Raw genomic sequence first — 27,415 nt, 5'->3', positions numbered from 1 at the left:
AGGCTAATTCAGTAAAGGGCAGAAGCTGTTACTCGTGGTTCTCTCATGTGACCCAAGAGAAATATTGGTTTGATTCAGAAACCCTGAGTCACTTTTGGGTGTGAAAGAAACTTGATAGACAATGTGCTGGACCCTGGGATTAAAAAAAAGAGTTGCTAGCTGGTGTGCACAAGAATTAATCCTCATTGTCTGAAAAAGTTTCCTCAAATATGCACAGTCTTTTCAAAAAAGTAAAATAATGCTAGTTCTTTGTGGCACTTGAGTACGTAAAACCTCCAGAATCTGACATCAAAATCAATTAAAGTTTTATCACTTTTCTCACAGCTCCTTGACTCCATCTAATAGCTGCCATAGAGTCGAAGTGGAAGGTTCTCGTTGCTTATAATATAGCACAACACCAACTTTCAGGAATTTATCCTGTCTGTATTAACTTTTTCACCATCAGAATCCAAGTTTCTTCCCCTTTTCATTCACCGATTTTAAGTTATTAGAAATGTAAAGAAACTTTGTGCACAGTGAACTCAAAATATTTAACTCAGAGATTGCATACAAAAAGAATGATGAAGCAAATGTGCTACAATATCTATAGTTCCACCCCCAACTGTGAAGAGCAGAACAGGAGACAAAAAATATTGGAGGCTTAATACAGACAACCACAATCAGCAGCCAAAATACTGGATTCTTCACCGCTCTTTCCAAAGAGGAAAAAGTACAAACTAATTAGCTGCTATGGAATACCACTACCACTTCAATTCTCAGACTTCCTTAGCAGGAAGAAAAAGACAATTTTCTATTCCACAATAGCTTCTTTTTTCTCTCTTGTGATTTAAAGAGTAAATGATATCCCCTCCCCAATAACACGAATTAATTTATGCATATTTTGGGTTGTTTTACTCTTCAGGCTTCTTCACCAATGTCTGCACAGTATTTCAACCTGCCACAGTTCAAATATAGGATATTCTGCATGCAAAATATATATATAAAAAAATCTAAATGATGTAGGAAACGTTAAAAGGTGTCATGTTCATTCCTGTAATGTAAACAGTTTTTTCTTTTACTTTTGTTCTATGCTTCCACATTCCAATGTAAATACTTTTCAATAATAAAAGCAGAATGACTCCAAATTTTAGTAGAAGACAACACTGGCACTAAGGAGAGTAAGGGGGAGAGAGGTGTTTAATCATAAATAAAAAAGTTCTTAAATTGAAAGAAAAGCATGTCACATCACTGACATCAACATCATCACAGGCAGTGCTGATTTTGTTTATGGCATTTATAATGTATTTTTGACAGTCTGAGTGACAGATGCCACCATAATAGGAAATTAAACACACCTGGTCATTACATTCCTATAAGCAAAAACCAATGTTAAGCCTGAAGCTTACAGTATGCTTGCAGTAATTACAAAATACTGGCATTTAAAATGTTCTTGGGGACACCTGGAATAAAAAGTTTATGAATTTAACACTGTCTTGACAAGACGATTTGATTAGGACAACAGTTGCTTTACTAACACTGAATATTGTCTATATCTACTAACCTATCTGTATTCATTACTTTTTAAAGGAAGATACATGTCATGACAGCTTTGGATAATTTCATGGAGATGCACACTACATCGCACTTACCACAGGTTCACGTGTACCTTCAATCTATTCCAAGCACAACAAAATTATTGATCCAAAATAAAATTATATGTACTTGAAAGGCTTCCAACTCAGAAAAATCATCATTTATAAATCTAATTTTATACATGACCGATATAGGCACACGTTTCCAAAATGGCAACATTATTTTTCTTCAAAACTGCAGCATGTTCAATTGATTTTTCTTTTTTTAAAATGTTGAGACAAACATGCAATCTATTTTAAATGTCATCACTTTGTTTCTTATTTAATTAACATTTCATATGGCTTCTTCAGTAAATAAATAATTAGTTCAGTCACTATACATATCTTATAACCCTATGCACTTTTAACTTACAACAAAATTATATCACTTTTCAATATAGAGATCAGCCAAGCTATTTAAGTTCAAAAGCTCCTTTGAAGTAATCCGTTACGTTTTTTAATATGCATATCAGATAATGCAAGCCCTTCCCTTACCAAAAGCAAAGGATCTGTGTTACCACATGCTAGGATCTCATAAGATCTTACAAAACGTGCAGTCATGAGTCTGGCTCAAAGATTCTTTCTTCCAATTTCTTTCAAGTATTCCACGTTCTAGGCATTACTTATGTTTTTATCAAGCAATTATCCATACTGAATCTTTTGGATTCACCAATTTAGTTTGATAGTATGAAGTACTATGGCATTATTAGGCCAGCTGTGGCCAACCTGAGGGTCATGCCACTCCTTTTTATTTTCAATCTTAGTTGTTAGCATTAAGAAAATAATGTAACTTATCAGACTTATGGGTTTATTTTTCACAGCTTCTGTTCAGCAGATATAAAGCCTGTGTAGAAGTTAGTGAGGCTGCGGGGTCATTAGCATATCCAGCATATGGAACGTAGGACCTTATTGAACAAATCTCAAGTAAGTGGCACTGGAGTGTTTTGATTTAGTAGGCAGAATCCTTCTCCTTCATTCTCAACTGCTGAAAATTTACCTATTTCTGACATTTAGGAACAATGAACAGAGAGAGATGCCATCTTACAGTTGAGAAAAAAAGACCAGTTTTAATCGCATGCATTCATATACCACGGCCACTAAGTATATTAGAAGGTAGTTCCATCCACTGCCACTTTCCACATTTTGTCTACCTAAATCTTCTCAGCAGTTTCTGTTGGGCATAGTATTCTCAGTGTCAGTCTTTAAATGATACATACTATGTTCTAAACAACCACTGCGCTCAAACCCTGATGAGGTTGCTTTCAGAGGTAAATCAATGATACATTTGGGGTTTATAAGTAGGCTTAGAATGGCTTGTGCTATATAAAAAATAATCTACTTACGTTCTGGTAACTGCAGTTACTTGAAATACGTTGTCCAATCTCATGTTTTCTGGACAGAAACTAACCAAAAACCTAACAGAAAGTCCAGATTTTTGCCACTTCTAGATTGTGAAATACACATCCAAAGGAGGCACGCATATAATTCTCTCAATTGGCATCACCTGTTGTCAGTTTTGCTAGCTAGCAAATACGAGGGAATTTCCAGTGAAAGCCTTCTCTGATCCAGATTAACTTTATTTCCCTGGACAGGAAACCAATTTGTCCACAAGAAAATGTTTCAAGAGAGCTTCCCTTCCTTTTTAATATTCCTTAGAGAAAGAAATGTAACTTCAACACTTTTGCAGTATATGCCCTTCTCCAAGGCAAAATAAAACACTGGATGATAATGACAGGAACATAGCTGTCTTAGATGAATGTCAGAATTTAAATCCTGATTAAGTTCATCCAATAAGAACTGAAGCCCACTACTGAGTAACTAAAAAACAAAAGAAAAACATCACTCTAATGGGAATTGCATAAAAAGTTGACACTGATCTAAATAAATCAATACTAAAATTACAGTAAGTGAAGAACAAAAGCTACTCACAGTTTCATCTCAAATTCAAAGATGGCAATATGAGCTGGAAATATGAGATGACAAGAACAACTTAATGCCTTATGGCTTTGTGGGAATGGCCAAGTTGCTCTCAAGACATAGGTGCAAACTAAAAAGTCACTATTGACTGAACGATACCAATTTCAAACACAAGCTAGCAAAGAATACACACAGACATGTACTTGAAGAAACAAAAATTGAGATGTTTCATGACTCAGAGTTAAGAAACAAATCCTAATTAATTCATTCTACTCAATCAAATAGATGGATAACAGCATAAAGGCAGACCTTGATCATTTAAGCTAAGATGATTAGATAGTTACGTTAGACTTTGGCATCAGCAGAACGAGATCAGATTTCTTGGAAAATTGACATTCAATATCTCCATTCCAGTTGCTGTACATTAAGTCAACAGAGGTAAAATAGAAGAATATCCATAATGTTTCTCAGAGATATCGGACACTTTACAATATCACTGAGAAACAGGCTACTTAAACAGGCACTTAAACAAACACAGATAAACAGATACTTATTTTTATGAATTGATAAATATGAATTCATAATTTTTATTTAGGGAAGCAGAAAATCTAGGGAGGAAGAGGGAAGAAAAAACAGATTCAGCATTACATTGGTCAGATACATGGCGTGATTCAGAAAATAATTCCCCAAATCACTGTCTTTTAGGCCCCACAGGAATTTCTTGGTCTTTCCATTTCATTTGTGCTAGGAAAATAAAAATAATTCTTCTCAGGTTGCTTATAAGTACTAATTCTGGAGAATATGGTAAAACAAGGAGGAATCACTGACAATTTTGCCTGTGTCAGTAGGCACCTGATGTTTGTTTTGCAACTGTTCCTGTCTTTTGACAGGATAAAAACAGTAATTCTAGTCTCTTAGAAAGAAGCTTCAAGAACTCAGACGCTCAAATATAAAGATTTCTAATCTTGTTTCAGACCCATTTCCTTTTTAGCATTGGTGATTTTTATTCCTGACAGAGAAAGCTCAAAACTACCCATAAAATTTTGCATGAAATTTGAATATCAATATTTAATTTTCTTTGGTAGTAGATCAACCAAGCAGCACAGACAGCTTTAAAACTCACCCATCCTGATATGTTGTTACATTTCTATCACCCAAAGTTTATTTGCATGAAGTTTTTCTTTTATGTTTCTTTTATCTATGTTTTACATTACTGGCAATAACAGTAATAGATAAAAAATTTGTATTACAAAGTTTTCATACAAAATTGGATTTCATTTTAATTGTTTGCTACTTAACAAGAGCATAGAAAAAGGAGAGGAAAAGGATTAGGTAGATATATGCATTTTTTATAAAGAGCAAATGTAAAGAGCGAATTTATCTTTTTTTGTAAAATACACAACATAGTATCCAAGATACTAAGCACATTTTAAAAGCTACCCAAAAACTTTTTTTAAAGTTGACTTTATAAAAGCAATATAAATTTAAAATACCTTTTAAACAACAGAGATCTGTCTTTTGCTTACAGATTCTGCTCTGGAAGCAAATATCTCATTTTGCATTTCTCACTGCATGCCCTATCTCTTAATCTGAGTTCCATTAAAATTCTGCTTTGTTACTCTAGAATGGTTTTATGTAGTATAAAAATCAGTTCAACATAAACAGTCCCAGGAATCAAGTTCCTATTCTTAATACATTCAACACGTCAGTGAAAACATCTAAGATACTGGCTTTGTTCGTAGTCTTTATTAGGCCTATGTGATAATTTGTGATAAATTTCCACATTTCAAATTTTTAAATTTTAATTTGTAAAATGTGCTTGGATAGCAGACAGGTTTATCCATCTTTAGCCTGTTAAAATTAGGTGATTTTCAAGAACAGTGTTAGAGGAGATGAATCAAAATAAATTAATATAACGGAACAAAATGAGACCATGAAAAAGATTAGTGCATATCAATCCATGCAAATGATTAAAATACCTAACACATGAATGGGTGGAGATATCTTAACAGCATAGTCAAGATTAGCATAGCAAGACTGCTATGGGTAGCATCTGGGAGGTTCCTAAACAAGCGGAATTAAAACAATCCAGAGATTCTCCTCAAAAATTATTATAAAGAGATATTTAGAGAGATTATAGGAGCTAACCAGAGGAGGATTAATAGAATATTAATGCAAACCATTTTACAATGAATGAATTGCATGTAATTTAGTAAGAAGGTATGTGGGATGGAACACACACCAAAAAAAAAAAAATGTGCAATATTTTCTAACCAATCTGAAATACATCAAAAATTGTCTCAAAAGTCTCAAAATTTCAGAACTGTACTCCTTCATAGAAAAATTCATTGCACATCTCATAAAGCTAGGTAAATGCAATATGGCTTTTAAAAAACACAATAAAGAAAATATTTATCTAAAATGAGAGGCTGGAAAGAATATAAATATTATAATACGCCTTGAAACTAGAAACCTGAATCAACAAATGACAGTAAGGTGAAAAATCTCTGCCTGGGAAAAAGAAGATATAAATGTGCCTTATTTCCAACTTTAGACCCCTTTTGATGTGATCCTTATTCCACCTTACTGTCAGAGGCAGTTTCTACAGGAATTACTATGCCAGCTGAGTTCTTAAAGAGACCAGGAAAGTACTTATGCATCTCAAATCTTGCCTGTTTTTCTTTCTTTTTTCCCCAGCTCAAAATGTATCCGTTGGTCTAGTAAAAGCAATTATCTCTCCCTATACACCTTATCACTTCTGTGTCTTTAAACAGTCACAGTTGCAATGATATCATTACCATTTCTCAAAAAGAAAAGGGGAGCTCTCTTGGTTGGCTTGGTTAGCTCTCTGCTAAGGCACTCTTGGTTGTGTGAGGACATTAATAAGAGGCCTGAGCACACTGCAAAATCCAATTCCTGTAATCATTATTTCCTCAAAATACAATCAAAGACTGCAGAGATTGTGCAACCTTTTTATTTTACAAAACAGTAGATGATAAAAAAGAGAAAACTCTATCAATGATAGCCCTGTGCATTCATAGTAATGTTCACATAAAATATTACCTCTTACCTTTGGATCCTTTCTAATTTTCTAAAGAATAGGCTATCCATTTTCCTGACCTATACATATACATAATACAACCACCTAAAACTATTCTTAAATCAAAATTGTAGTCTCAACCCAACTGCAGCTGAAGCTGTTGAAAGAATCCCTTTGAAGTAAATAATATTTGGTTCCTTGATATTAACCTTGACCTGAACTGATAACAGTAACTGTAAGTAAAGATCAAATCCTAGTTGCCAAATATCCATTCTTCCTCTCTATCCTGCTTGATATATTTTGTTCCTTTGAGATGACAAATTCCAAATGTGTTTATCAACACTCACAGAATCCAATTTTTCAATATTAGGATACCCCTTCTCTTGAAAAATCTTTTTTTAATTTCAGTGAAAATACTATTTCTGAACATCATTCATCAGACAGCAGAGCTGTTCAGAATATATATACATACAGAATATTTTGTGCAGCCTAGATGTGCACTACCTACTGATATAGCATGGTTGCTGGTTTTCATGTAATTACAATCCTCCTAGATATATTTCTAATACTGTCATCAGTTTGTTGTGTACAACTGATATCTTTTCTCAAATTCCTCAAGAGTAAATTTTCCAGATCCAATATAATCTTTTTCTAGTGTGTCTACAGCAGACACCATGAGCGCCTGCTACTTAAGCAGAATTTCTGGATGGGGTCTCCAAGAGATATGAAATAACAATTACTTTCAATTGTAAAATCCCTCAATTTTGCTATATTAGCAAATTTTTATAATTTATTATACATATACACATTTCTTTTCTCTCCCTCACCTCCCAATTCTCAAATGGATTATTGCTCCTGCTAACACCATTAAGGACATTTTAGCCCAGAAGTAATTGGGCACCTGAAGCACTGTCTATTTAAAATACTTGAAATGCAATCTGGATGTGACACTTGACCATCCAATTTCCGGTTCTACAGAGATGGAATTTAGCAAAATTGTAGAGGGTGTTGTAAGCGCCATAGTTGAAGTTAATAGGAAACAAACCCTGCCCAATAAAGAGCATTATCTAGAAATAGACAGCAGCCTGTGACATGTATATAATTAGAGAAATTGGAGGCTTTGCCCATGAGACCATGTGTTCCACAGCAAATCCTATTTCCGTCATTCTCTCTTTCATGGTTATTGTAAGAGTAATCATTGTGTGATTATAGCCCTTACGTATAACATATCAGTTTCTTTTTGTTCTTTCCAATATTGGTGTTAATTGAATTCACTGAACAAATGACTAAAGAAATCCACAGCTCAGATCTTATCAAGCCAACTGACTTGCAAGTCTCAGACCATATAAGGAGACCAAAAGGCAAAATTCTACATGATACAGGCATTCTACATGCTGGCTCTTTCTTCCCAGAAATATAAACTATTAGCTATTTTTTTCGATATCTCCTGGCTAAGAAAGTGCAAAATTAAAATGACAACATAAAATGAATGTTGCATGAAGTTCAGATTGCAAGGAAGCAGAAGTTTATTTACTAGCTGCCATGGAAAAAGAATAAAAGTTCTACTGGAATGTAGGGGGGAAAGGTGCATACCAAATAAAACACATTCATCACAAAATTGTTAAAATGATTTTAAAAATATTAGAGCTCTCTCTGCTATTCAACAGAAAGGAGTTCTACTTCATGACCTTCTTACTGTAGCACAACAGTAACCCAACACATACACAACAGAAGGAAGGAAGTATTCCTTCTGAAAAAGACTTATGTATCACAGTGAACAACAAATTAGGCATGAGTTTCCATAGCAATAAAGCAACAAAAAGCTGCTGCAATATTCAGTTGTCTGTAATGAGACAGTAGTGGAGTAAAGAGGCTAGAGTTCCTTTTCCTTAAGTTAGGATGTTAGCATAGTCAGAATTCATCATTAAATTTTGGTTACACATTTTGAAGAAAATATTGAAGGAACTGGAAGAGGAATAAAAACAAGTTCTGCAAGATGCAAAACTATTAAGTCCTATGGATTTGGATTTCATGGCTGGATTCTTCACTATTTTAAAAATGCAGATTCCAAGCAGTACTTTTTCTTGTGCATCTCCTTTGTGGATTCTCTGATGTTTAATAAGAAATGATCTCATACTACAGCCTTTCTGCCAGTGGGAGCACTAATGGGGTCTCCTGCCCATCTGGAAGCCAGCTTTCCTGAAAGTTACAGGAATTTCTGCCCGCTGGGGTTGAAACTGGCCAAGAGTTAAAAAGCTATTGAGGGATAAAGGAGAGGGAATAGATCGGCAGCCACACATAAATCTAGGCAGAAAAGTATAACATAGACACTGTGATCATATAAACCTTGTTTCCCTAGGAAACTTGGCTAATTATCAAAGGGCTTGAAAGATTCACTTATGATGAAAGTCCAAAGCCCCCAAAGCAGAAAAGTACTTAAACACTTAAAGCTAAAGTGCTTTACTGGATAGAGGACTAAAGGAACTAAACATGATAGCTAGTTTGAGAGACAAATGATGAGGAATGTGATGATCCACAGAAATATAAACGTTAACCAGGGATGAAGAGGATTTATTTATATCAAGAGGAGTTACTGTTAAGCAGAATTATAACTAGGAATAATGGGATTAAATAAAGGAAGGCTTTAGGCTAAATATCAAGCAACACCATCAGCGAGATCAGAGTCTACGGAAGAGTTTCTGGGTGTAAATTGTGGAAGCCCCATTGCTTGAGACAATTAAAATTGGACTTGAATGCATCAATAGTGAGATTGACAGGAAAATCTAATAGGTCTCTTCTCATTTCTCACCCTCTGATTCATAGTACAGAATAGCACACTAAATAACATTGTCAAAACTGCACTACTACTTGGTAATAGATCTGAAAATGTAAATCAAAAATGTATATAGTAAATTAAGTTTCTAATATAAAGACATAATGTTTGAATGATTGTTGTCTTATTTTTTCACATTTTTATCCATTTATCTACTGTTGTGTGTCAACAATTGGTCTGACGCAAGGGAAGGAAGAAAGAATTGATGATTTGTAAGTATGAGTTGGATAAAGAATGTTTCTTGTTTTCTCATAGTACTTTTAAAGTTAATTTCTTTGTGAGTAGAGGCTTTAGTGTGAAATATCAAGCACAACTGGAGAGATTCTAATAATAAGAATAAATCTTCAATACCTTTTCACATCTATGTAAATTATTTAAGAATTTGAAGTTCAAAGAGGACCAGTAAGAAGGAAATGTAATATATATAATATATAAAAATACTAATTGTAGCTACTCCTGTTGATTCCTCACCTAAATGGCTGAAACTGGACCCAGAATGTATAAATGGATAGACTTGCTTTCCTTCCACATCTTCTATAAGCTACATCAAAAATAAATATCATATTATACAGATAATTACCTTTATATAGAGTTAGTTAGATATGTACTTTCACAAACCGGTAAAAAATACTTGTGCGTCAGGGTAACATTCTTATGCTATACTGAACAGTATGGTTTTTGATTTTATTATTTTCTTGGTAAAACATAAAAGAAAACAATCAAAATGCACAAACTAGGTTATACAGTGTGTTTGATGTAGCAATTTTTAACATTCATTTAATATAGCTGAGCTGCAATGACTAATACTGCCCATGTCCGCTAGTACAAAGACCTAAATAAGGTTCCAGACTAGATTACATTCATGCAGGTCTCACTTTAAAGGAAATTGGAGAGATGAAAAAAAGATTATAGGAAGACATGTTATAAAAACAGACCTCACAAGTCAAACTTAATAGTGAAACCATTCTCTTTCATGTAGACAACCATGAAAACAAATATCCTGTAAACATTAGATATATATTGTATCTTTCTACCAGATCTATTTGCCTCCTTGAGACAGATTCTCATTCATCTCATGACTATATAATTTGATCACAGTTGACTAAAGCACAGCGGGGGAAGGGTCTGTCTGATAAAGCATCAGGCGCCAGGAAAATAGATAAACAATTTCATGATTTCTAGTTGTAACAGGAATGGTATACTGGTGGATATAAAGATATTAGTCTCACAGGAATACAAATATCAAGCTTCTGCATTTTTTTTCTCTTACTAAATACATTTTTCCATTAAGCAAAAATGAGAATCTGATTAGGACAAATTAACACAGAATGGCAGAATACACAAAGTACATGAATGAAATCTTTGTTGATATTTCAATGTGCAAGTTGATACACAGAATTTTTTTTTAGTTTAAGTTAAGAAATGGAGAGAAAAGTGTTTTTAAATCAAAGAAACGATACTTAAAAGTGGGTGAAGCAGTTGCTTATCAAATTGCTTCACATTTAAAGATAAAACTCGTCTTTCACAAGGGTCAGACTGGTAAGATACTTCTCTTCTACTGCAAGGTACTAGAATAATGTCTGCTGACACCACCTCTCTGTTCCAGGTATACTAAATGAAAATTTGAGTCATAACATTTGAGTGGTTATATATTAATACATATATTTGGGTTGTATATATATATAAACACAAATATACATATCAATTGGTACTAATCCAAATCATGCTAAGTGGCAACTGTTATATTCTTCGTAAATATTTTCATCTTGGGTAGCTGAAGAACATGATGACATTTAGTCATAGTGATACCTGTTTTTATTTAATAAAATTTTATTTAATAAAATTCAAAGGACAAAATCATGTTTTATAGCAAACTGTTAGCTACTAACTCTGTATGGCTTACTTTTTCTTTATGAAGGAAAACACCTTATATGCTGGAGTAAGCAATTTTTAAAGTTATCATATTGTTTAATTTAATATGAACTTACCTGAGATTCTTTTACATTTTCAACAGTGAAGTTGAACCAAACTCGAAAGCGTGGGTTACAGGTGTCTGGTCTAATGAACAGGTCATACTCAAACTCTGTGATGTGGTCCACCCGTCCAAGGTTACCTACCAAAAACATAGGAAAAGGAATGCCTTTTAATGAAACGCTGGTAAACTCTCTAACAGTAACTACCCAGAGAAAAAAATATTTTTTTTTTTTTACTTCTAGTGAAAAAAATGGTTAAAACATATGACATGCATATCGTTAATTTTTCAACAGTTCAGAATCACTTTTAAATGACTCAGTCATTACCACCAAGTACACACCAGTAAGCCATGTACATATGAATACACCAATAAGACAACAGAGGTATCTATTATCCGGCCAAATTGACTGTTTGACTTGTCTAACCCATCTCCTTCCGTAAGTGCCCAAGTCCCAGATTTCTGCCCCTCTTGCTGGTGCTGACAGCACCCCTCTCACCCTACAGATGGGCCAGGTCTCCTTCGTGATTCAAGAGCCGTCTTAATATTTTCTCTTTATCATTTGGTGCCACTATCATCTCTTTCCACAGTAACATATGATGCTCTAAGATTAAGCTTAATTTTTCTCTGCTGGATTGGAATAATATTTTTAAACACAGTACATTGTTCTCGATGGCATTTCTAAACAAGCAACCACGCTGGTTATATAAATGAAGTTCAACACTGGGAAAACTTGCTAAGTGCTTTTAGATTGGCATGTTTCCTTTGAAGTAGCCCAAGATTTTTAAAGATAAGGGTTAGACTATCAATTTTATTTATATCCTACAAAAATAGGACTTTACATTTTCCTGATCCGACACAAAACCATCTAATTAGATATTATAATACAAAGACAGATCTGTGCTTTATCCTAAATGCTAAACTATACTTATAAACAAGATTATCACTGCACAGTGACTGTTTTTTATGGATTGAGATATATATTTTTAATTCAGTATATATTTTGGGTTGAATATATATTTGGGTCCAAGTAGTTTTTTATAATTGTACTTGAGCTAAACTCCCTCTTCAGCAAGTCCCCTTCAAGTCAATAGGATTCTTCATTGGCTGCTCTGTGTGAGCAACACTAGCAAAATCTGGCTGATTGGCTGCTTAGGATGGAAAAGAGGCAGGAAAAAACAATTTTCAGCTCTATTCATCAAGGTTTTCAGATTTCTTGCTTATTGTAAAATGTGTCTGGCTTTACTAATTGCACAGTGAACATTTTTAGTCTTTCCTATTTTTAATGTTATCCTCTTTATTTTCCTACCGACATTCTTCTTTTTGAAACAAAATTCTCTTAACTGATTCCCTCTGCAGAAAACCATTTCATGCTAACAATCTGTTCCTAAACACCTGCCTAAAAGACACATTTGGAATACAAAACATTTGAAAAATTTGAAATATTTACAGCTAGAATACCTTTGCCAAAAATGAATAATGTAATCTGCCTAAGTCTAGGTTATCAAAGTACACTTTGGTTATCAAATGTTATCAAAGTGTACTCATCAAAGTACACTTTCTGCCATATGGGTCAGTTCTATCATTGTTACTCACAATGAGAGAACTAGAATCTTCATGCAAACTATTACTTCTTACAGACTACTACTTAACATAAACAAAAGCAGTAAGGGGGACAGAAGGTCTGTTCAGAATTACCTCAGAAAGTCCATAAGATCCTTAAATTAGCACTTGAGGAGTCTACTGATGGTGAATTCAGTGCTGGTGAAGAGCTGGGACACTGGAACCACTGCAAGTCAGTCTGCTCTACAAAAGCTATATACCTATTGCAAACCCAGCAGAACCTTTAGCAATTTAGTCATGGGATGCAGGATTCCCTAGGAGTCACAAGAGTTTTTCTCTCTTCATCTGTAATAGCTGATTTGAATACTTCCCTTCTTCTAGATGCATTTGTTTTTCCTCTTGTGAATTGTATTTCAAGTGTGAATTGAATTTTATTACTTTTTGCCTACGGAACTGCTTCTAGCTAGGCTCCTTTATAGCATGTCTCAGCTGCCATAGTCACCTGCAACCATTTTCTGCTTAGTATCATTTGGACATTTCATTAATGCACTATTTCTTCTCTTTCTTCCAGATGCTAAATAGGCTGCACCTAATGCTAATGCCTTTGGTAACCATTCAACAAGTTCCTCACACTCAATAGACTATTGTTTGTAATATCACAGCCTTTGCCCACAATCTGTCAACCTAATTTCGACCCACTTAGCAATGTCATTAAACAAGACAACAGTTTTTGGTGCAAAAAAGCCTAAAACTGTAAGAAGAAAACACTTCCTCACCTTAAGAGCTACTTTATAAAAATCAGATAATGCCACTAAAGAACATTTTTTAGTGTCAAAGAGAAATAATCAACCTCACAATTTTAATCTCATAATAAAAGTTAACAGTTTTAGAGTGGTGCCTTCACACTGCTGCAATCACAGGAGACAGTTTTATTCTAATGTGTGAGACATATTCCAATACTACAGGTAGCACAGTGAAATGCATTAGAAACTATTAAACAGGTGTTAAATGTTGATTACACTGTTCTACTTATCCATCTCACATTTCAATATTTTATCATTGAAAATAAAGTTTTTTTCTTAAGTAAAAGCAACTTCTGAACTGCTTCTACTTTTTACATATTTGAAAAAAGTTTCCTAAAATTTGCCTTCTCCTTTTTTGTTAGAAGTATAGCAAAACAGAAAACTAATGGTTAGAATATATACACTCTGCTTTACGGTAAACTGAGGTGGACAGTTTCTGTACTGGAATGATGGTGGATTTAAGAGACAGCTAGATAAGATCACTTCTGTGTGCTTTATCAACACATTTTAGTTTCAATACAACTACACTAAGAATTCGCATTCATAGTTTTCATTCTGTTTACACTGTTAGTCTGATAGTTTGTTAACCAAAACGGTTATAAAGAGAGCAGGAGAGTCTGTTCATAACCGTTTTGTTTAACTGCTTCCTTTTAAAATCAAATTAAAAAGCTCTCACATTACCAAAACAGCAGCAATTACTTTATTTAGGGTTAACACCTGTAGGACAGCATCACCACTCAATCCAACAAATGCAAGAGATCTGTGTTATAATGATAGATTATTTATTTTAAGTATCTTCACTCCATAATTTGTGATTTGCTTATCTTTTTCATTTAACACTGCAAAACATATTAATAATGTTATTTAAAATACATGTAAAATTAATGAATTGATCAAGTAATGAGATCTTCAAGGGAAAAAGACCAACAACATGACAAGCAGCAGCATCTAAACTTCCAAGCATTCTAAGACATTTCTTGTTTTTATTTTTCTATCTATTTGTTTATTTATTTACAGTTTGGGTACATTCCTAGTTGTAAAATGGCTTTCTGAGTATTTCTTGAAAGTAAAATAAACAATTTTGTAGGGTAGACAGCACTTTACAAAACATTATGGATTTGTTTTCATATGCACTCTGAATTTTTTTTCCCCATTATTATTTTACTCTACAGAAATACTGGCATAGATCTTTTTAAACTGATGGGAAGATGTGAACAAATCAGATTCTCAAATGTCTATAAACTGACTTTCCCTTAGCCTTGGGGTTTATTTTTAAGACATGCTCAGTTTTCAGTCACAGTTCTACTGAATATTCTTAGCATACTGAGAAAAGAGGAGACATGCTTTTCTTCAATCATTCAACCTGAAATTAATTATATTTGATTAAATTGTTTTACATGGTAATGTATAGTGCAATACTTTCAAAATGCACATAGTAGAAGGAGTCAATAGTATGTTTCAAGTTTCTTTAAAAGTCGGCAAAAAAAACATTACTATTTTATTAATCATTCAACACACACTTACTCCTCATAAAATATTTACGTATATTGCTTCCTACATCAATATAAAGTGTACTTTACATGAAGAAAGAAAACCTGCTGAAGAAAATGCTAGCTAAAGTTACTAAGCATCCTAACAATTATCGTAAAAATGCAAGAAAATAAAATATAGATATGTTAAGCAATCCCAAAATCTTCTTAAACCACACATTGTGCTTTCCTACCGAGAATTTTAAGATGAAAAATAGACCTTGAGGGTCTTAGACAAGCCTGAGGCAATATAAAGAAAAAGGTCAAACACTCTGCTAAAAAGGACCGTTATCTTCAGAACAACAACTTATCAGCCAGCTTGCAGCCCTGCTTATTTACAGTTATTGGTCCCAGAGGAAGTGCACTTCAGTGCAGGGCGCGATTACTTTGTAATGAGTTTGCCAGAAATGGTAAAGGAAACTAATTTGTAACAACGTGCTGTTCCCTGCACATGAACTTTCTCAGACACTTTTTTTTTTGGCCAGCAATGAATAACTAACTTCAGCCTCCCTAATAAGCAGTGAAAACAGAAGTGCACTAAAAACAACTGAGTTGCAAGCACCAATGTGCTGAAATATCAGTGATTATCCCTCTCAGCTGTCCATTACAGTACTCATGATGACCACCAATTCCCCTGTGGTGGATATATAGAAGGCAGGTTTCAGGGGATGGATTTGCACATGAAAATTAGCACCATTTGGAAGAAAATAGCCTGCACCTGTCACAGATTAGCAACAAAAGGTCAAATGCCTCCTTTTACACCTAGAGTACTTGCATATTGTATGCTTTGCTTATAGGAGCCTAATTCCAGTTTCTTAATTCAGAAAAGTGAGCACCACAGTGAACTGAGGGGAAAAAAAGAATTAAACCTTGGCTAAAAGCTATCAATAAATCTATTGATCAAGATACACATGAATGGAAGTAGCTGAGGCAATCTCTGTCTCTAAAAGAGGTAGTTTTTCAAAAGAGAATTACACAAAGTGCTCTTCTGTTTTTGTCAATATGCTGCCAGGTTTTGAAATACTATTTTTCATCCACACAATAAAAATCTTGACAAGTAAGCAATAGAAAATCACTAATACACTTGCAGCTGCATTTCAATCTATACAAATTCCTTAAACAAAAGCAACCAAAGAATAGATTGGCGTATACATCGTTTTCAACAGTTGAACCTGGAATCAGGTCCAAGATAACCAAATAGTATTAATCTATATTTTCATGCAACTCTGTGCTTTACAACATAAGGTGAAATGTAGAATATAGAATATCCTCAGTGAAATTCATCTTTAAAAGAGTACAAAACACACTGAGAAGATAACATAAACAAATTTTATTGATACATTCTAAATGGAAGAGTAACTTCAGGGACCATGATCTGTAAAAACTTTACTTGAGTGAAAGAGTAGATATCTTCTGAAAGGAGTACATCTAAAAACATCAGTTTGCAAATTCCCATTGGTTTTATAATGTTTGCCTGTGAAAACAATTCACAAAAAATCATGGTGGTGAGACGTTCTAAACAACTTCTAAATAGCATTTGATTTGTAAACAGGAAAAAAACAAACAAAAAAAGTGATGATTTCTGAAAACGCGTGATTGTTTTTGCATCATTTCCTGGACTGCTGCCCAAAGCATATGTCAAATCAAGATTCCTGAAACTGCAAAACATATGATTTGAATAAAAAAATAAAAACACAGATCCAACACCTTGCAAGCTTAAGTTTACTTTAAATTGTTAGAGTTGCATATATTAAGCTCTGCAGTACAAAGTAGTATCTATATTACTGCAGTTAAATCAATGCTGTAAAAGAACACAATATTCTTCAACAGTGTAGTACTCCTTGAAAAACCTGATGTTTCACATAAGGGAGTAGTAATGCTCGTGACTCAGCTTTCAATCAAAATCCATACTGCCTTAGAAATATGTTATCAAAAATACCTTATCAAAGAGAAAAAGCATCTTAAAAGCATATGGTTTGAGAAGCTGGATGTTTCAGACTCGTACAGGAATTCAGACTGTATAGGAATAGGGACAATCCTTTGGTAAAAGGCCGGCTCCCATCACTGCAAAGTGTAAATCAAGGGGTACACATTAATTTGTAACTTACAGAAGTTAAAAACATCCTGGTTGGGCTTTGATAGCATTCAGAAAATGTGATAAAATCAGTTGTAACTGAAGAGACATAAAAATTCCAGCTTTTAAACTAACCGGTCTTTTGAGTAGACAATAATTATGTTTGCTTCCTGCTTGTTTCATTACTAAATGATTCAGGAACAACAGGGAGAAAGAGTGGGGCAGCCAGAGCTTACCAATGTTCATCTCCTTTCCATTTATTAATGAACAGTTTGGCTTAAAGTTCATGTTCATGGAAGTTTTATAAATTAAAATCTTTCTCTGAGTTGGAGTAGGATTCAGCATTTATCACCAGTAGCAGCAAATATGAATCATTAGATTAGAAGAAGACTGTGCGACTAGCCTCTGAATGAAGTGAAAAAGGTACAAGGCCATTTTCAAGCATGCCAAAGAACTGTCTTAGCCCCAGGAAAATTTAGGGAACTGGAAGGCTTTAAAGAGAAAAGAACGAATTGAAAAAGTAAAGAGGTACAAACAAACTTAAATTTACTTTATTAGGCTAACACAGAAGACGAGAGTGGTATTCCATCAGATATGAAATTTATATGGAGGATTGTTTGGTGGGATTTTTTAATACTAAAAACAGTTACAAAAAGATTCTCATACACTAGCAATCTGAGTAGTGTCAACAGTTGGTGGTTTTAGGATGAGTTCTTCCTTCCAGAAAAAATGTATATTATCTTGGTCACTAGTATTTCAGCAATGTCAGGGGTTGGGGGTGGCAGCAAGAGATAGGTGTTGAGGTTTATTGTGCAGTAAGGCTCCTATTGCAATGGGAATACCATTACAGATTACAATACAAATAATTTTAAAATTATGAAATGTGTTAATAGGCTACCTGATTACGTTTCTTGCAACTTTGCTTTATAGATAATCCAGCAGTGTAAACTATAGTATTTAGAAAGATAAGACAAGCAGGAGTGTTTCATATGAATTTAGTGAAAGCCAATTAGAATAATATATAGGCAGGAAGTAAATACAGAAAAGATCTATAATGAGTATATCTCTTTTATAAAGGTGTAAAACACAAACGGTCTATGTTTTTACCATATGTTTTTTTCAGGAAATCTCAAATGAGGTTAAATATTAGAATATTTTCTGTCTTTTTATATTCTTTAAGAGGATCAGTCTTAATGCCAGTTTAGAGCATGATGAAAAATGGCAACAAGCAGTCCTAAATATTTACTGATTATCATGACTCAAAAACCATCATTAGGGAAACAGCAAAATAGAAATGCTGTTAGCAATAGATATTCCAATAAACTACAAACATTGTTTTGTAAACAGCAGGCTTATATATGTACAAAGAAATTATGTAATTAAACATTACTGAAATAGAATTTTATATTTTGATCAAATCAGACTTATATTTAATCATTTGCAGCCAAAGAATCTTATTTCAAAATTGCCCTTACCAATAAATACTGATGCTTTCAGACAAAGGACTTAAAATCTGGAGTTGCAAAGTGCCAATGCTCTCTGTATAGAGAAATTATAAAAAAAAGGAGCATGATCAGTCTCCTGACTCCTTCTCCACCATCTGTGAGGTTCTTAAGAACTACAAAAATATCAGTAGAACCCAGGACTGCTGCATAAACACTCAAAAAATGTCACAAAAACATGGAAATACAGAAACTGGCAGCACTAGTGAAGCAATGCATCAACTTCCTAGAGATCGTCAAGAATGCTTAAAAATCACAGGCCAGTGTCCTAAGATGGCCATTCCATATTCAGGACGCCAAAAATACCAGGTTCCCAGGAAAAGAGTATGCTACTCTATTCTCTCCTTATCAATCCCCCAAAGGCCTCCGATGACAGATGGGCAGTTATTTATCCATAGCACTGAACCTTTGTTAATGGAAAATCAGAATACAAAGAGGTTTTGTATTAGTGTCACAGAACTCAGCTTTCTTTAACCTAGTTTATGCACCCAAAACTGGTACCTCATTATGTGCACAGCTTTCAAAGGAAAGCTCTCCAAGGAAAGACATTTGGGGAAATTTCTGTTTGGAAATCAATTAGCATATAATGGGTGCTATCCAAAATAAAAAATTAATAAGTTAATAAATAAATTATAACAGTGATGTCTGCTGTCTTTACCAAGAAAGCAACCACCATGGCAAATCAGAGAATATGAACTACTGTACCACAATGGGAACGTACCATCTATCAGTGTGAGTCATACTGCAAAACACTTACTTTTTTAGGGTCTGATACTCAACATACATCATTGTAGGCTGTTGCTACCTACTATCTCTAACATAAAACATTCTTATATTTATTTGCAGCCCCAACATCACAGACATGCAAGCAACATATTACAAATGGTAAAAAAAAAGACAAAATTTGTACACTGTACACAAAAATTGTATAGTGTACTTAAGTACACCACAGTAGCCCCACTTAATCCTTACTATTCAATATAGTCATCATCTTGCAAAGACCTTAGGAATTTCTACAGTGCAACACAGTTCTTTCATCCTACATGTGAGGATATTTCAGCTGATTTACTACGATGCGGTAATAGTGTAATTCTGTATTTGGCCTAGTTTGGTGCTTGATACATAGAATCACCATTTTTCCAGGGGAATCCTTCCATAGTATAATTACAAACTGCCACTTGAGGAAAATTAATTGATAGAAACCTCAATCAGTCTAGAGACCTATATTTAAATTATATTCTCAAGGACCTCTCCAAAGTCTCCATAGCTGTAAATAAATGTACTTTAAAAAATATATATTAATAGAAAGGGCCAGGGTATTCTCTCACATGTAAGAATCTTGCATTTTGAGATTGATCCCAGATAAACTTTCTTTAACTAAGAGGTCATTGATTTTATAACTAAAACTTTCCTTCTGTATCATAAACAAAAAAATTCCTTATCCAACAGCCCAATATAAGGATGGATTTTCATTACAAATAATGGATCTGAATAATTTCAGGAAATCCTGTATATAGCTTTGCAGAAGAAACGATCTTATTTTAGTTTATTATATATCTGAATTTGCTTCTCTATGCCATTATCCAGCAATCCACAAAAACACTTCAGGGAATATAAAAGTTAAACTCATCCAATGAATTAGTCCCATTATTCTGTTCCCAAGAAGTGAAATCTTCTGCTGGAATCTTTACGATAAAATTTAGAGATAGACTTTCATTTATATTTTTAGCCATTTCATCAGATTAGACTGATACAGAACTTCACAGATCACCTACTCCTCTGCTGTAGTTTGCAGGCTGAAGTGCCTTTGTAAAACAAGGTGACTTCTGTACTTTTCTTTTTATTATACCATATTTTGATCCTTCCATAGGCAGTGGAACTTGTTCCTGTATTTTCAGTGTTGTATAATTTTCAGACTCCTGTGCCTTGTTACTCTCCTTTCCTCCAGCCCATTAACCTGTTCTAGAAGCCCCCCTGATTTCCAATCTTACCACTACTTATGAAATGTCAATACTGTTTATATCCTAGTTTTATTGCAATGCACTAAATATAGTTATGTAGGACGAAGGAACTGCATTATGTTGGTATGTTTTTATACTACTGACCAAATTTACAGCAGGCCTTTTTAACTGTATCCACATGAATGTATACAGAAAACAACTGTTACCCCCATTTATCTTTTTTTATTTACAGCTTAAATTAGGCCTTAAAAACTATCTACTTGAAGCTAATTTTCAATCAGAAGTGATAATTTAAATATTGACATTTTAGATGGCACCAACATATTTTTTGTCTTCTGTTATGGTTAGAATATTACATTATATTTGATGTCTGTCTTAATTTTTTGGTTTTTTCACTTTGCCAAATCCAGAAGCATTTTCCTTTTATTTCAAAGTATTTCTATGTTTGTAGTAAATTAAACATTAATCTTTCTCTGCAAATGTCAAGTGATATTTAAATGTTTTTCTGGCAGATAAATGATTATTAATATTAATGCAATAAAATCACAGCTCTTTGTCCTTTCTTTGATATTTAAGAAAAAATTAAGAATGTCAAAACAGCTCTGCAAAAAGAGAATTCATTGGTCTACGATCCACTCTTCATTAGCCTGAGAGGTAAAAAATTACTGATCTTGTGAGACAATGTGTTTATAGAATCAGAAAGGGTTGAAAATGAATTACTCTATCAGTGGTAGAGTGTGTATCACTTCAATGTGAAAATGCCTTGTTAAAGTTCATTTTAATTTAAAGCCCTCTTTTTGTCATTCAAAAAGCTTTAGCACAATGAAAGAGTCTTTGTCACTTTCATAATTAGCCCCACTTGCACTAAATGAGAATAAAATCTGATCAGAAGTCCATACAGGCAAGGTCATAAATCAAACAGAAAGGCTCCACGAACAGTTCTGTAAGATGTCCAAAGGCACACACAGCTTAGGATCGAAGGACTGTAGTCAAGATACACTCCCAAAAATAAAGTACCAAAAAAAAAAAAAAAAAAAAAAAAAAAAAAAAAGCCCCAATAATGTCTGCTATTTGACAGGCTAAATTTATCTCCATATTCTGAAGCCCTATAAACACATTTTGCTGTTCAGACACAAAAGCAATTTCAGCACCAAGGACAATTCAGGAAAGCAAACAGCTGTTAAAGTAGTACTATTACCATTTGCCAACCAAAGTCAAATTAATTTAACTTAATGCTCTCACTTCAAACTGTGGCAGTAAAATATATATATATATGATAATTGTCATAAAGTAGGAACAAAATAGTATTAACAGATAAAATTCTGTAGGAAACTAAGTTTAGCTCTATATCCATAAGTGTGTACTTATATTTGAGCCCAGCTCAAATATAAACTGCATTTTATTCAACTTGTTTTCATCTTCAGATGAAAGGAAAAAGATACTTTTGAAAGATGTAATACAGTTTTCAACCTTGGACTGTTATGGTGAGAGTGGTGACACACCACTTCCTGTACTCAGGATCATCAGAGTACCAACAGGAATCCAAATATCAGCATAGTATTTTACTCTCCAAAGCAAGGATTTTATCAGCAACAATGTTAAAAGCTTGGGGAGATTGGAAGGAAAGGAAGGGATAAGGTAGGACGTGGAGGGGAAGACTTAGGGAAAGGGAGCTAGCAACAAAAATATGCGTTCTAGAAAAGCTGTGCTTTTACAACCAAGGTGTTATGTTAAAGTTAAAGGCTGATTTTGAATATTAATCAGCTGAGATTTGTTTGTAAAATAGCTACCTCCATACAAACAAGAGTTTTCCTGAATATAGATATTTATAGCCAAAGCATACATATATACAGCTATATCTTCAAATAGGTAGTCAAATACATTAAAAATGTGACACTTCCCTTTATAACTTTCTGTTTTCTAATAATATTTTCTCTGAAGAAACAAGCCATTAAAGTCATGTCTCTGGTCATGTAGACATCAAATTACTATTAAAGTAAAGGCTGGGTTTGGAGGGGTTACATTTATGTCCTATGTTCCCAAAATTTCAGGTTACATTAATAGGTATAAGCAATTGGATTCCACATATTTACAAGACATAAGAGGATTGGTCTGCTGAGCACTGGATTGAAGCAGCAACAGTGTGGAGAAAAAAAATTAAAAAAAAAAAAAAGAAGAAGAAGAAGAAGAAGAAGAACAGCAACACATTTTCTCCATTGTTATAGAGTGTCACATTTCAGGAAAGTGGCAGGAAACTTCCCAAGTTAGATAAAAAGCAGTTCTACAAGTGAGAGTCCTCTTGGATACAGCCACCTGAGCTCAGAAGAAAATCTGCCTTGACTATCAGACATACAGATATCTAAGAAGTGAAAATTGAAAACTACTGTACAACCAAATAGGCCTGGAAACTGTGACCAGGGCATGCAGGTGATTAAAGAAAGAAAATGGATTTAAGATGGATGGGATGAGAATCCAGACGTATTTTTGAAATTACACTGCCTAATACTTTCCTATAAGTAAGTACTCCAAAAAGACAATAAAGATTTTAAACAAACAGTAAGGGGTTTTTTTACTTATAATAACTAGATTACTTGGCTTTTAAATAGAGAAAACTCAAAACTAAGAAAGAATAAAAACCAAAACAGGTTTATAAAGAAATCTCCTCTGCCCACTGTGACCTTGCAGGCAGATTCAGTTCCCACAACTGGCTTTGAGTTCCTACACAGTGGACTCAGGAATTACAACAAATTCCAGGTAGTCTCCTCTGGATCTCTAGGAAGGTGCTCTCTGTCCTCTTAGCAGACAACAGTTTACTGTTGGGCTTCTCAACACCTTCCCAGTCTCCAAGTGCTCCAACATCCCTGCTTGCTGAACCCTCCTCTGTGCTCACCACCGAGGAGGCTCAGCTGCTCTCAGCTTCCCTCCCTCCAGACGGTTCCATCTTGCTCTGTCATTCCCCTTTTGAAGGAACCTAAAATTCACAAGTGAAACAACTACCATCCATTTAAATGTATTTAAACCATAAATTTCATCAATTCAACATTGTAAAAGACACCTCAAACTTCCTCCCCGATTGTCCTGAACACCTCCTGATTCGCATACTGTGCATACATAGGGGTACGATGCAATTGTGACAGTCAGCAAAGAACTCATAGGGGCAGGTATCATCGCAGCCCGCCTTTAGCATCCAGCTGCTTCAAACCTGCTCATTATAGGGAGAGAGGGTGCCAAAGGAGAGCCTTGTTATCAAGGATTCCAGATCTTTCCTATTCCCAGAGGTAGAGCCATGCCCACAAAGTTTCAGATCTTTCTTTTTGTTTTTGCTATTCCTTTTCACCTTTATCTGCACTATATAAAAGCCACAGGAAATTATGACTTGAAAAGTCCTATTCAATTACTGTGACTATACAGTCCTATTCCTTCGTAACCAAATCCTTAACCAAATACTGCCACTACAGTGAAAAAAAAAAATATGTATCTCTGCTACCTGAATCTCAAAACAACTAGTGCCTTTCTGACTGTCAAAACAAAGAATTACTACCACTGAAACATCCTGAAGAAACATCTCTTTATATTACAGCTATAAAGTGGAATTGCAGGCAACTAATGGGAGCTAGAGCCCCAGAGGTGGGCAGAAAGGAACACGATGCAGAGACAAGAGAATTATATTAGTGAAATAGCGGCAAATCAACTCCTTCTCCTTCTAGCCAGGTTAATAGGAAACCCACAGCTTCTAGAAGAGAAAGTGGCGTCACTATTCATAGGCATGTTCTCAGCTTCTCTTTCTGAGTCTTTACATCACCATGTAGGTCCAATCATCACCACTACGAAATACAGATAGTACCTGGCCTCACACCTATCAGTTTTATCCTCATAAGGAGGCACGTACGCTTAACTCTTCAGTAAGTCTTCAGCTGAGATGATGCCTTGACCCTTGAAATTTTTATTCTGTAGTAAGAAAGAAGTAGTAAGAAAGACATGGATAGAGAAATCATTCTCATACTACTCATGTCTGTGTGTAGCCTGAAGTGCAGGGTACAGTCAGAGGCATATCTGAGTCGATAAACTATTTGAGAAAGCTTGGATGGAGAGCTAAGGGGGAGGTTTGAGCTATACAAGGGCAGGGTCTGCAGGGATGCTCCTATATTAATAAACAAAGTCAATCACATCAGATATTGAATTTTTCTGCTCTTCTGGTAATTCTTTGATATCCAGAGGTTTCTAGACTATCAGGTTGTCAGTTGAGCTAGGTTTAGGATTCTTAATTAGAATCAAGTGGATATATCCAAAAACTTTTTATTCAAATGCATTTTTCTTCTATTGGATCATATCTCCTAATCTGTTCTTTTTTGGTTTGTGTTTGCTAGGAATAGAGTATTCTGAAAAGCAGCAAAATAAAAAATGAAAGATGTGGATTTTCAAAACGGACAAATTTTCTTACAAGACACCTGAGTACAACTGAAATTAAATAAATATTTTTAACATAAGAAAATCACCATACAGTGATTGTTGGGTTGTATTGTTATTTCTCATGGAAATAAAGTGACCTTTGTCAATTACAGCTCAGATGTTGCTTTTCAGTCTTCAAAAGCAGTGGCCTACACACATTTAGCAGCAATATTTCTATTCAAAACTCGTCTTTCTTCATTTCTAAAGAGAGGTGCCAGTTTACCTCTATTTATCTAAGAATCAAACCTTTTAAATTAAAAAAAATTAAAAAATCCTGCAACTTCTGTTATATACTGTATTGTACTTCTGATAGTCCACCCTCTCAGTGAATCCATAACAAGGTCATTCTATAGTAAAATTTAATCTTAAAATAATTCTTTGTTCTCATAAAAGAAGCTGCTGGGGCATTAATATAAGTCCTTTGGCACATAAAGCGTATTAACCACAAGATAAAAGGGTTAATTAAAATTACTTGTTTAAATAAATCCAAGGTTAATTTCAATTTTGAGTTTGAATCTGTATGCAAGCACTTTACAACATGTTCATTGTGATATACAAAAATATCTTTCTCCATTAAATGTATTAGAAGCATTTATTACATTAAGAAACATTGTGCAAGCAGTTGCCTAACAAAACAATTATCACCTCAGGAAGTAATTAATTAATTATTCCTAGTTCCTAATTTTAATAATAGTCTACTCTTTAATTCTTTAAATCTGTACTTCTTTTGTTTATTTACTCAAAAATAAAAATTTGTATTAATTTGCAATGTATTAATACTACGTTTTTTAAGCGATACTGTCAATAGTGAAAAAATGAAAAATATATTAACATATGGCTCTAGCTTTAACCAAATAGAAAAGGAAAAAATACATTGTTTCCAGAGGCTAATTTTCAAAAACAGGAACTTACAAAGTCTTTTTTGTCATTTTCATGTTCTTACTATACTGACATCAAAACACTAACTCTGTAACTTAGAGATAACCTTTCTGCCATTCTGCAGGAAATGTGCAAAGAAGTCCTAGGCAGCAGGACTGTTGTCTTTGAATACCTCAGACTCACAAGAAAAATGGTAGACTCACTGTCACTCTAAGGATGGAAATAGTTATAATATAGAAATTGTAATTAATGTTAAAAAGGCATAATTCGGAACAGGAGGGTGTCTTGCGTAGTTCACTGGCATGGATGGAGTGCTATAAATACTAATTTATAAATATAATTTTTTCAATAAAAATATTCATGAAACCTGAAGGATTATCAGATATATTTTAATTTAAAAAATGAAACTAATTTTATGTAATCAGCAAATTTGTTGAAATATGAGCATAGATAGCTTCATTCCTAAAAAACAATTCAATACATGCTTATTCAGCCATATGGATAACAGTATTTTTCTTTTTTTCCCCATTTTCTCTTATTATTTTTGCACTTGCTTTTTCTATCTTACCACCGATAAGGCCTGGAACCCAACCTGAAACAGACTCCACATAAACAGATCTCAGCCTGAACAAATTCATGTGCAGTTCAAGGCAGCAGGCTCCATCTCTGTGTCTTCATTCCTACAACAGGACAACTACACTGGCTAGAGAATGAATTGAGTCTCCCAATTCCTATGTAAAGCACTTGCCTCAATGATAGCCAAATCATGTTAGGACTTTTTTCTGTTATCATCTGGCAAGTAATGCTAATAATGGGCTAGCAACTGGCTAATAATTTTTCTAGACTCTATTAATGTGAGCCAAGATTATTTTTATACAAGTAAAAAATGTCAATTAAGAATATTGATATTTATAAATAAGTTTATTTCAATTGGATGGATTTTCTCTTTCCTGAAATCTTTCTACAAGTTTAGAAATAGTTCACAAAATTGTGCACTTCAGTTATATCATCCAGACTAAAATCACTTTATGTTGTATTAATCAACCTATTCTTTAATTTTCTCTACATTATCTAAACACAGTCTATTATTCTGCAAAAATATGTTACCCTATATTTGCTAGTTCACTATGAAGCCACATAGAGAATAAAGATTAAATTACAATTAATAAATTATAGTAATATAACTTTTTGTCTTCATTATTCTTCCTTTTTCATATGAATCAGTGATTCAGCATAGGTCTTCCAGTTATGATTATCACTTAACAAAGCTTATTACAGTCATC

At 34.0% G+C, this 27,415-nt stretch overlaps 1 protein-coding gene across 1 annotated transcript in view; it reads right to left on the bottom strand.

Moving 5' to 3' along the window:
• Positions 1–27,415, bottom strand: part of AGBL4 (AGBL carboxypeptidase 4) — a 542,375-nt gene that overhangs the window by 500,943 nt on the left and 14,017 nt on the right. The window contains exon 3 of the mRNA XM_085308189.1: positions 11,389–11,513. Within this exon, the coding sequence (XP_085164315.1) occupies positions 11,389–11,513 (125 nt within the window). The remainder of the gene's footprint in view (positions 1–11,388; positions 11,514–27,415) is intronic.

The sequence above is a fragment of the Rhea americana genome, unplaced genomic scaffold (genome assembly GCF_003343005.1).
Source record: "Rhea americana isolate MKP2758 unplaced genomic scaffold, rheAme1 scaffold_27, whole genome shotgun sequence".
Taxonomy (NCBI): domain Eukaryota; kingdom Metazoa; phylum Chordata; class Aves; order Rheiformes; family Rheidae; genus Rhea; species Rhea americana.
The sequence above is the reverse complement of the archived record's forward strand: the minus strand, read 5'-3'. Positions and strand labels throughout refer to the sequence as shown.